This window comes from Schistocerca americana, chromosome 7 (genome assembly GCF_021461395.2).
Source record: "Schistocerca americana isolate TAMUIC-IGC-003095 chromosome 7, iqSchAmer2.1, whole genome shotgun sequence".
NCBI classification, from domain to species: domain Eukaryota; kingdom Metazoa; phylum Arthropoda; class Insecta; order Orthoptera; family Acrididae; genus Schistocerca; species Schistocerca americana.
Genome location: NC_060125.1, coordinates 66496865 through 66509665, shown reverse-complemented (window position 1 = coordinate 66509665; position 12801 = coordinate 66496865). Strand labels below are relative to the sequence as shown.

Here is a 12801-nt window from a genome sequence, read left to right as displayed (position 1 = left end):
GTTAAAAAGAAAAACTGATGGAGGGTTGGTACTTCGGTCTTTGTGGTGCTTTCTTGGACTTTTCAAACCGGGAAACATAAAATTTAGAAGCAAAGGCGAACAACTTCTTTGAGATCATCCTGTAACGGAGCACGTATCTGTTGCCACTCAAAAGAAACGATCGGAACTGGGATGAAAGCACCGCGTGGTGCGTCAACTGCCTCGGCGTGATCGTAGAACCACGACACAGGCTGCTGCTGCGACACCCACCAGCTGACAGCTGAGCTCAGCTGTTACGTGAACAAAGTTTCCTGTAGTTTACGCATTGGTTACTGGTAAACGAAAAATGCTTTTCGCTATGGGTCTGTAAACCAAAACTAATAAATGTATATTGCGAAGACAAACCTTTATGTTGTCGTCGGCTGTGGCCGCCCAACTGTCGTCAAAAGACAAGATGGCGCCCGTGTCCCAGTCGTGCGACGGGTGGAAGTAAGCTTGCTGACCGTTCGATGCCAGTTGCGTCGTGAAATGGTTCAGGGCAAAGAAGTCTGCTGCTCCTGGACATACAGAAATAGAAGCTGAAAAACGTTTGAGTCACTTGGAACTTGATGACTGTCTTTAGCGCCACACAACATCTTAATAGCGATTTATTATAAACGAATAGTTTGGATGATTATGATAAAAATGTTAGCGATGATACTGGAGGACGATGTGTCACTCGGAGACAGGGAATGCTGGTCTAGAAAGTACTGATACGAAAGGTACATGCGAAAATTCAAAATATAAAAGTTGCGCCTTTTTTACGACTGTAAGCATCGAAGCGAAAATGCTTTTGTAATGACTTTTTTTTACTTACACAAAGGCTACATTTACAATAAATGTTCAAAGAGGTGTCCACCAGCGTCATCACACTAGCGCACGAAGTTCAGCCGTACCTGACCCATCACCTCTGGTATCGTTCGTGCAATGACACAGACAGGCGCATTATTACGAGGGGATCCTCTTCACTTTCCAAGAAAGCCAGGTTTTCCACTTGACCCCAGAGGACGAAGTCAACTAGAGCGAGATGGGACGACCTACTTGGCCCCTTTGCATCCACGTTTTAGTGAACGACTGAAGCAAGCCTTCACGAGCTCGAAGTGCATAGTTAGCTGTAGATCCATTATGTCGGTATGAGATATGCTCGAAGGTGACATGGTATATCTTAAGACAGTGTGAGAAATACATCTGTAAAAGCACAAGGCAGTGATCGAATCAAACGGAGGGGAAGCAGCTACGGACCAATTAGCCAGTCGCTCACTACGCCCACCACCATTTCGCAGCTAATCTCTTTTGGTGGCTCCTCACGACAGGATCCTACGCATTCTCAATGACCAATATATTACTATTGTGACCGTTTATCATTTAATCTTTGATAACACTGGGTTCGTGTGAGAGAAGTAATCTGTTTGCCATTGCCATTGCAACACCAGGAAGAATTCAAGAAATATTATTTGTGGTACATATGCAGTGTAGTTCCAAGAATATATGAGTGTATACGCGGCTCCCAGCTTTAGTAGCAACAACAACTCTAGCGAGGCTGGGATCGATCTTCGACAGCAGGTAGAGGAACGACATTCCATGCTTCTTTAACTCAGTGCCAGACTGGTGCTTGCGCATGATGGAGCGACAGTCTCTCTGCAACCCATGGCCACACGTTTTCCATGAGCAAGAGATCTGGAGAACGTGTTGGCCGGGTCAACAATCGAACACGTCTATTGCCAGGTGAGTCAGAACGAACACAAGCAACATGCGATTTAGCGTTATCTTGCTGAAATAGACACTACTGGCCATTAAAGTTGCTACACCATAAAGATGACGTGGAACAGACGAGAAATTTAACCGACAGGAAGAAGATGCTGTGATATGCAAATGATTAGCTTTTCAGAGCATTCACACAAGGCTGGCGCCGGTGTCGACACCTACAATGTGCTGACATGAGGAAAGTTTCCAACCGCTTTCTCATAAACAAACAGCAGCTGACCGGCGTTGCCTGGTGAAACGTTGTTGTGATGCCTCCTGTAAGGAGGAGAAATGTGTCACATCACGTTTCCGACATGATAAAGGTCGGATTGTAGCCTATTGCGATTGCGGTTTATCGTACCGCGACATTGCTGCTCACGTTGGTCGAGATCCAATGACTGTTAGCAGGATATGGAATCGGTGGCTTCAGGAGGGCAATACGGAAAGCCGTGCCGGATCCCAAAGGCCTCGTATCACTAACAGTCGAGATGATAGGCATCTTATCCGCATGGCTGTAACGGATCGTGCAGCCACGTCTCGATCCCTGAGTCAACAGATGGGGACGTTTGCAAGACAACAGCTAAAAACGTCATTTTTTCGGATGAATCCAGGTTCTGTTTGCAGCATCATGATGGTCGCATCCGTTTTTGGCGACATCGCGGTGAACGCAGACTGGAAGCGTGTATTCGTCATCGCCATACTGGCGTATCACCCTGCGTGATGGTATGGGGTGCCATTGGTTACACGTCTCGGTCACCTCTTGTTCGCATTGACGGCACTTTGAACAGTGGACGTTACATTTCACATGTGTTACGAACTGTGGCACTACCCTTCATTCGATCCCTGCGAAATCCTACATTTCAGCAGGATAATGCACAACCGCATGTTGTAGGTCCTGTACGGGCCTGTCTGGATACAGAAAATGTTCGAGTGCTACCCTGGCCAGCACATTCTCCAGATCTCTCACCAATTGAAATGTCTGGTCAATGGTGGCAGAGCAACTGGCTCGTCACAATACGTGTTGAAGCTGCATGGGCAGCTGTACCTGCACACGCCATCCAAGCTCTGTTTGACTCAATGCCCAGGCGTATCAAGGCCGTTATTACGGCCAGAGGTGGTTATTCTGGGTACTGATTTCTCGGGATCTACGCACCCAAATTGCGTGAAAATGTAATCACATGTCAGTTCTAGTATAATATATTTGTCCAACGAATACCCGTTTATCATCTGCATATCTTCTTGGTGTAGCAATTTTAATGGCCGGAAGTGTAAATTGACGAAGATATCGAACATAGACATCAGCCAACCTCCATCAACATGCTAGAAGAGTAACGGCTGCTGTCCAGCTCACTAGGTGATAGTATTTTCTACCTAATGTCATCCAGTACCATCACACCAGGTGCTGCGCTTGTATGACAATGTCGAATGCAACATGGCAACGTTCGCTCTCCCCGGAGCGTTCATACATGGACACATGCATCGTGATGCTGTGCCCAGAACTGGGACTGGTCTCAAATCACGGACCGTTGCCGCACTCCTGTGTACAGTGTTGTCGGTAGGCGGGCTACTTCCCGCACGTCCCTCCCTGCTGCTCTATACCGCAACTATGGTGCACCGGCCGTGCCGGATTGTGTGCCTGCATACCTGGCTACCTCCATACAAGCTCATTCACTGAATCAACGTACTTGACTTTTTTTTTACAATATGTCGTGGCCCGGTGAACAATACAGGGCTATTAATAGGAATCTCCAGGGTTTCTGAAGAGGTACACCGCAGACAGAAAATACTGGGAAGAGTAGCCTGCTGGGAGAGAAAGTGGGAGGTAATGTTGTGTGGCACTCAGCAAAAAATTGAGTATTTGTGTTGTGTTTGAAGCAAGTGATTCGAACAAGCAATAACTACCATTTCCACTAATGAAAGTCGTCTCTATTGTATCACTGCCATGGATGAGACATTTTTACAGGTCTATGAGGTTTCGCAATACTACACTATACTTCAAGTGTGCTGCTACAGGGTGTTTCAAAAATGACTGGTATATTTGAAACGGCAATAAAAACTAAACGAGCGGCGATAGAAATGCACCGTTTGTTGCAATATGCTTGGGACAACAGTACATTTTCAGGCGGAGAAACTTTCGAAATTACAGTAGTTACAATTTTCAACAACAGATGGCGCTGCAAGTGATGTGAAAGATATAGAAGACAACGCAGTCTGTGGGTGCGCCATTCTGTATGTCGTCTTTCTGCTGTAAGCGTGTGCTGTTCACAAGGTGCACGTGTGCTGTGGACAACATGGTTTATTCCTTAGAACAGAGGATTTTTCTGGTGTTGGAATTCCACCGCCTAGAACACAGTGTTGTTGCAACAAGACGAAGTTTTCAACGGAGGTTTAATGTAACCAAAGGACCGAAAAGATATACAATAAAGGATCTGTTTGAAAAATTTCAACGGACTGGGAACGTGACGGATGAACGTGCTGGAAAGGTAGGGCGACCGCGTACGGCAACCACAGAGGGCAACGCACAGCTAGTGCAGCAGGTGATCCGGCAGCGGGCTCGGGTTTCCGTTCGCCGTGTTGCAGCTGCGGTCCAAATGACGCCAACGTCCACGTATCGTCTCATGCGCCAGAGTTTACACCTCTATCCATACAAAATTCAAACGTGGCAACCCCTCAGCGCCGCTACCATTGCTGCACGAGAGACATTCGCTAACGATATAGTGCACAGGATTGATGACGGCGATATGCATGTGGGCAGCATTTGGTTTACTGACGAAGCTTCTTTCTACCTGGACGGCTTCGTCAATAAACAGAACTGGCGCATATGGGGAACCGAAAAGCCCCATGTTGCAGTCCCATCGTCTCTGCATCCTCAAAAAGTACTGGTCTTGGCCGCCATTTCTTCCAAAGGAATCATTGGCCCATTTTTCAGATCCGAAACGATTACTGCATCACGCTATCTGGACATTCTTCGTGAATTTGTGGCGGTACAAACTGCCTTAGACGACACTGCGAACACCTCGTGGTTTATGCAAGATGGTGCCCGACCACATCGCACGGCCGACGTCTTTAATTTCCTGAATGAATATTTCGATGATCGTGTGATTGCTTTGGGCTATCCGAAACATACAGGAGGCGGCGTGGATTGGCCTCCCTATTCGCCAGACATGAACCCCTGTGACTTCTTTCTGTGGGGACACTTGAAAGACCAGGTGTACCGCCAGAATCCACAAACAATTGAACAGCTGAAGCAGTACATCTCATCTGCATCTATTCCGCCAGACACGTTGTCAAAGGTTTCGGGTAATTTCATTCCGAGACTACGCCATATTACTGCTACGCATGGTGGATATGTGGAAAATATCGTACTATAGAGTTTCCCAGACCGCAGCGCCATCTGTTGTTGAAAATTGTAACTACTGTAATATCGAAAGTTTGTCTGCCTGAAAATGAACTGTTGTCCCAAGCATATTGCAACGAACGGTTTATTTGTATCGCTGCTCGTTTAGTTTTTATTGCCGTTTCAAATATACCGGTCATGTTTGAAACACCCTGTAAAAGGTAGACATAATGGTACTTCTGTTTATTGATCGTATCAGAGATATGAAGAGTATTCTGGAGTACTTTAACATCACGTCGTCTTTAGCACTCCATCTGACAAGGCAAGCTACAATAGTTTTATTCTGTAGTAATGTGTAGCAAAGCCAGAATGTTGTTCATTCAAAAGGCTTGAAAGCGGTTTTGAAATAATACACTGACGCTGAAAACTACAATACATTTGTTTAAAAAAGGCACGAATCAGAAGATACTGCAGCTCTCCAAATTTCTGTTCGTATCAACTGTGATGATGTAGCTGCAGAACGCACCATGTGGGATCCTGTAAACAGGTCATCCACTCTGTAATGTGGCCTTAAATTAGTTCGCGCCTGTAGATAGGCAATCCAATGAACAAACTTCCAAAACGGTCTGCTGCCATTGCCAATCCCAGACAGCAGACACTCCAATGAGTTGCAACCTCGTGCTCTTCCTCGTCACAAGTGGTGCTCACATCAGCACCTGTAATGTGAATTAAGAACTTGGAGAAACGCTCTATTCACTCACATATGTAGTTTTTCACACAGTCGTCTTCTGAAATAACAGAGTTATATATTAATAACCCTGTAAGTTTGTCTCCTCTGGCATTCGTCGGACGGGCTCATTGAGGTCGTGCATGGCATTGAGTATTCCACTCCTGAACTATGTATTCCATATTTGAATGATAGACGAAGATTCCTGACCAACACATCCACCATTACCAACGGATTCCTGTAGTCCCACTCAGCCCATTGACCTACAACGCTCAGGTGGAAAAGCCAAACACCATTTTCCTACAGCACAGGAATTGCTCCTCTACAGTTTACCACAGAGCCCAACACATCGCAAATCAATAAATACCACACCATTTTTCCTGTTTCCATTACCTGCAAAAACAGTCTTGGGAACGGTGTGCGTCAGGGGACTCCTACGTGGATACTTGACGTGACACAATCTTACAGCTTCCTTGCATTTTACATTTGCTCATATGTACACGAAAATCATGTCTGCTAATTCAGAAACTGTGCTCAACGCCACTTCACTTGGACTGATAGTTCTTACACTTCAACATTTCCATTCAGAGTGCAGTGTATACTTGAATGTTGCGCAATGCATCACAGGAGATTTATCTCAACTTCATGTGATGAGCACTCATATATTGATCGTTTTTTTTTCCTACCCTAAATTACATCATTTTGTCTCACAGGTAATGAAATATTCCCAGCATTTATACCGTGGTCGGATGGGTTTCACATTAAAACCCAACGTTTCGTCCCCATCTGCGGAATTTATAGGATTCATTGTAGTTGTGGGGACTACAGAAAGAACTGTCGGGAAAGACTAGAAGAGCACAATTGCAACTCTTGAAGTGGAGAGATTAAGAGATCAGCTGTTGTGGAACGTGATATGGAGCCAGGAGAGTACCATATTCATTTCGATATGACTCAAGTACTCGCAGCCACAAGCGGATGCCATGGAAGGTTACGAAGAGAGGTCACAGAGATTGTTAAACACCGCAGGAATTTGATTTGGAAGGAGAAAGGCGTGAAACTGAATGATATCTAGATCCCGGTACTAAAGGACATGTGTACGAGTCTTCCACCATGGGGTGGTAGGAACAGCGGATGACGGTAACCACGAACGGCCAACTGCCCCTCGGTTTTCAAAGCATGTGACATCAAGTGACTGCGAAGGAGGTCGCGTAAACGAAATTTTGCGCTGAAGTCTAGTAGTAGTCAGCTAGGCAGTGAACTGGACGCTCAAAGAAGCTGAGATCCCCCATAAAAATTTCCTCTGCAGATGGGGACGAAACGTTGGGTTTTCGTGTGAGATCCATCCGATCACGGCGTAATATCCAGGAATATGTTATTAACTATCGTATTTCCAGCCATGAACCTTTACATTTTACAATAATTTTCTCTTCCATAACCCAAGAAAGTTTATCATCACAGAAACATCCTGTATTCCTAGACATTGTATTTCATAACAATGTCGCTTCTCATCGTTTGCTGATCCATTTTTGGACACAGAAGGAAATATAGTGATCCGTATGCTTCCATAAGCGTCTTGACGCATTTTATCTCATTATTATGGAAATATTGCAGGAAGTCAGTAGAAACGATTTACATTCTGTCTCAGATATTGCATCTCTACTCGCACCCAACAGCCTTTCAGGAAAAGAAACTTTCTTTTCTCCAGCTATTCACGTAACCATAATTCAGTCATCAACAAAAGTATCCTCACTCAGTAATTTTCAGGTTTGTATTACTATAGACGATAACTATACTGTAGTACTATTTGGCACAACAAAAATGTTATAAAGTTTACACTGAAGAGCCAAAGAAACTGGTACACCTCGTAAATATCATATAGGGCCCCCGCAAGCACGCAGAAGCGCCGCAGTACGACGTGGCATGGACTCAACTAATATCTGAAGTAGTGCTGGAGGGAACTAACACCATGAACTTTGCAGGACTGCTCATAAATCTGTAAGAGTGCGAGGGGATGGGGATCACTTCTGAAAATCAAGTTGCTAGGCATCCCAGTTATGCTCAATAACGTTCATGTCTGAACAGTTTGGTGGCCAGCAGAAGTGTTTACACTCAGAGGAGTGTTCCTGGAGCCACTCTGTAGCAATTCTGGAAGTGTGGGGTGTCGCATTGTCCTGCTGAAATTCCCGAAGTCTGTCGGAATGCGCAATGGACATCAATGGATACAGGTGATCAAATAGGACGCTTATGTATGTGTCACCTGCCGGAGTCGTATCTAGCCACGTCAGGGGTCCCACATCATTCCAACGGCAGGCGCAACATACCGTTACAGAGCCTCCACCAACTTCAACAGTCTCCTGCTGACATGCAGGGTCCATTGAATTCATGAGGTTTTCTCCATACCAGTACACGTCCATCTGCTCGATACAATTTGAAACGAGACTTGTCCGACCAGGCAACATGGTTCCAGTCATCAGCATTCCAATGTCAGTGGTCACGGGCCCAGGTGAGGCATAAAGCTTTGTGTCATGCAGTCATAAAGGGGACATGAGTGGGCCTTTGACTCAAAAAGTCCATATCAATGATGTTTCTTTGAATGGTGCGCACACAAACGCTTGTTGATGGCCTAGAATTGGTATCTGCAGCAATTTGCGGAAGGGTTGCACTTCTGTCACTCTGAATGATTCCCTTCAGCCGTCGTTGGTCCCGTTCTTGCAGGATCTTTTTTCAGCCGCAGCGTTGTCGAAGATTTGATGTTTCACCGGATTCCTGATATTCACCGTACACTCGTGAAATGGTCGTATGAAAAATCCCTAAATCATCGCTACCTCGGAGATGCTGTGTCCCATCGCTCGTGCACCGACTATAACAGCTCGTTAATACTCAGTTATATCCTGTTGATCTTCCATTGTAGCAACAATAACCGATCTAACAACTGCGCCAGACAGTTGTCTTATATAGGCTTTCCTGACCGCAGCGCCGTATTGTCCCTTTTTACATATCTCTTTATTTAAATACGTATACCTATACCAGTTTTTTGGCGCTTCAGTATATTTGTCATTGTAAGTCCAAAGTTTCATTAGAATACAATATTCGTACTGCGCCTCTCCTAGAACAGGACACGCAAGCAAAAGTGCGTATTCAGGACCTGGCTGCAGGAAGGACAGAGAAAAACAGTCATTGCTTCAATGGATTATTGTTTTTACGGCTGAGAGAGAATATATGTTAGGACAGAGAACTTACCTCTGAGGTCGACTAGTTCCTGGGCGCTAAACTCGGGTAGCCGCGAGATCCAGATGTTGTCGTTGATGCAGTCCTCCCAGATGCGTTCTTGCATCACCAGGGGGTATCCGCCCTCCTCCGTGTAGATCGGGTGAGCAAACCAACCCAGCTGCAACAGAGGCGGCACGTGCACGTTAAGGAAACAAGTGTGCTTTTGGCCAATATAACTGTTGACGAAAACATCTTTAAAGGCGTATTTGAAAACAAATTAAGGTGAGAGTAAAACTACACAGATCAACCACATCAGTTATGATTCAATATGCCATATATTGTTTTGATGGTTTAAAACGAAAGTAATGAAGTAAAAACAGAAACAAGAATTTGTGCGTCTGAACCTCAGTGGCCACCCGTGGGATACCTTCCTAGATTTGTACGCCTAAACGATGAATACTAAATTTCACGAAATTTGACGCTAATCATCCATGTAATCGTTAGAGTTAATAAATATCCACATTATAGTTATAACACACCTTTAAAATTCTGACGCTGCCTTCTGTGCATGCACACTTATAGTTGGTACCACTGTGGTCACATAAGCGTCATTCAAAGCCGATCACCTCAGTTTTATTTGTCAGAGTCAGCGTAAACATGTCGTCTCCCCTGTCCCTAAATGCTGCAAGATTCAGGAACAGTAAACAGCATGAGGCAGCAGAACGGAACGGAAACCACTGCATTAAGGATACAGGGTACTTATAAATGGTGGAAAAATCGATATTTTTATGACTTTATTGAATTCTATAGTCTTTTCTGATTACATTGACATATACATTATAGGGTTTCAAATGAAAAATGACCTATACAAACCAAATTTTAAAGTTACGTTCAGGCGTGTCGCCACGCCCCCTTTATTTCTGTTACAGAACCCAGTATTATTTCGAAAAGAACTCTGAACTTTCTGTTTCCAGCGATTATATGCATGATACATTGAGTATGTTGGTAATAGTGGAGGTTTCTAGTGTCTGTAAATGATTATCGTTGGTAGTATTTACTTTTGTTCCGCTGAAGCACTTTGTTCACGTGTTACTGAAAGTTTGTTGCCCAAGTGCTACATATATTTGTGAAAGTGCATATCCTATAGTGTGCAATAAATGCTAACCATGCCACGCATCAAGAAATTCAATAAAAGGAAATTCCGTGGTAACCAGTTCACAGACAAGGCAAGCCACAATGTTGAAAGTAACCTATGTACCAGTTCTTCAGGGAAGAAACTCTCACATAGCTCGCCTCCTGGTGATTCAAATTTTTGTGTTAACAATGAAGCTGTTTGTAGCGGATTTGTTGTTGTTGATGTGGGCATCTTATCTTCTTTGATGAAGGAAGCGGTGAAATGTAAACAATGTGATGGTGTAGGCTGTCTGGAAATAACTGAACAACAAAGTAGCAGGAAGGGTTTAGCGTCAAAATCAGTTGTTCTGTGTAGATCCTGCAATAAATCTACCTAGAAAATGACTTAGAAGATTGGGCATAATTCATATGATGTGAATTTGAAGTTAGTGTATGCAATGAGTGCAATAGGTAAAAGAAAAATGCTGTTCCAATGTTTTGTGATTTTATGGACCTTCCTCCTCCTCCCAGTAGGTTCAGCAAGAGATAAAAATACTTTTAGGTGCCTTGACGGTTATGTCTAAAGCATCTATGAAACGTGCAGCAGAAGAAACTGCAAATATTAGTGGAACCAGGGACATTGCTGTTGCACTTGATGGGACATGGAAACGTCGAGGACATCGTTCCTTGAGTGGTGTAAGTGCTACTTCTCTGGAGAATGGAAAAGTTATTGATGTTGAGTGCTTGTCTAAGTACTGCCACACCTGCCATGGTAACACTGAAGGACATACTGAACATCAGTGTTCTAAGAATTATGATGACTACGGTGGAGATATGGAATGTGATGGAGCTCTAAAAATATTTCGGAGGTCGGTGCCCGTTTATAACGTTAGATATACGAAGCACATAGGTGATGGGGACTCTAAAGCTTTCAATAAAATTAATGAGTTCAATGTTTATGGTCATACAATGTTAACAAAACTTGAGTGCTGTGGACATGTACAAACAGGGATGGGTGCTATATTGAGGAAGCTACGAGGAGAAATGAAAGGAAAGCTGCTATCTGATGGAAAATTTCTGTCTAGCCGAGGCAGATTGACAGAAACTGAAATAGACCTTCTTCAGAGTTATTATGGACTGGCCATTAGATGATCGGCCTGCACCTCTGAATTATGTTACAGCAATGGGAAAAGCTATATCGGGCACCTACTTTCATACGTTGTTCACAGATGACCACCATGTTCATAGACTTTGCTCTAAAGGAGCAGATTCTTGGTGTGGTTACCAAAAAGCAAGAGAAAGTGATCAAAAATATCATCATAAGCATTCTCTTCTTGGGCCTAATGTGAATGAAATAAAACCAATTTTTAGAGAGCTGAGTGACCCTGTTTTGCTTAGTAAGTCTTCATGGGGGCACTCAGAATACAAATAAAAGTTTCTACCATTGAATGTGGGAAAGATCGCCCAAGAATGTTTTTGTAGGACTAAATACATTAAAAATTGGTGTACTAGCTGCAGTGTTATGTTTCAATGATGGAGTGATAGGAAGGTTGGAAGTCCTGAGAAATTTAGGCATAAAATGAGGCTCTAATATGGAAGATCAATTGGTTGTGTGTGACAGACAACAGGTGCATGAACCTCAAGATTCGCTCTTCAAGTAACCAAAGAAGCAAGAAGTGCTAAAAGGAATGCCAAGAGGAAGCTTGAAGATGAAGGAACGCTGCATGATGAAGACAGCTTCAGGAATGTTCTGAGGAACAGTTTAATGGGACTCATATCTTCATTCACAATTTCCCACAAGCTGTATTTTTCAGAATTCACGTATAAATATTTCCCAAAGTTCATAAAGCATTGCTCTAATTTTTTTCTGTAACTTGCAATAGTCAATATTTATGTAGTATATCTAAGCTTTATTACAGAATCAACTAAATTAAAGAAAAAATAACATTTTTATTAGGAAAAAAATTATAATGGAAGATGTGATATTTTTTATCCTTGTAATATACATTATGGGTGGAATTAAATAGGTCTGGTACCTCAGCCATCATGTCATGCATATCTGGTAAGAATTTGGTCTCCTTCAAATGTGTAACATTGGATTAAATGGTACCCCAATTTGAGGAAGCATTTTGGAAAAAAATTGCATCAGTTTCTTTGTAATTTTTTTAATAACCGTAAGCAGGTTCAAAAATAATCAAAATACTTCTAATTTGATTAGAAAGTGTGCTGCATTACCTGATATCAACAAAAAATCTGTATAACATGTATGTTATAAACAGTGCCTGAAAGAAATAGGTGCTGATTTTTACATAATATTGAGCCAGAAAAGTACCCTATATCGTTAAAGACACATAACATGTATTCAGAGGACATGCGATCTGTAATTCAAGAAGTTTCACGATGATCACTTCACAGGCAAAAGATTCTGAGCTAGTCCCCCACTCGGGTACCTAAGAGGTGACTGCCAACGGGGAGGTGACCATGAGAAAAATATGAAATAACCAACGACGGGATAACATTCTACGAATCGGAGCATGTAATGGCAGGAGTTCAAACGTAATAGGAAAGCTAGAAAATCTGGACAGTGAACGGCAAAGTAACAGTCTAGATATAGTAGGATTCAGTGAATTTAAAGGGAAGGAATATAAGGATT

The 12801-nt window shown here is 43.3% G+C and overlaps 1 protein-coding gene across 1 annotated transcript in view; it reads right to left on the bottom strand.

The window, feature by feature from the left end:
- Positions 1–12801, bottom strand: part of LOC124622704 (myrosinase 1-like) — a 109646-nt gene that overhangs the window by 22713 nt on the left and 74132 nt on the right. The window contains exons 7-8 of the mRNA XM_047148494.1: positions 9066–9213; positions 385–536 (exon numbers count right to left, since the gene is read on the bottom strand). Of these exons, the coding sequence (XP_047004450.1) occupies positions 385–536; positions 9066–9213 (300 nt within the window). The remainder of the gene's footprint in view (positions 1–384; positions 537–9065; positions 9214–12801) is intronic.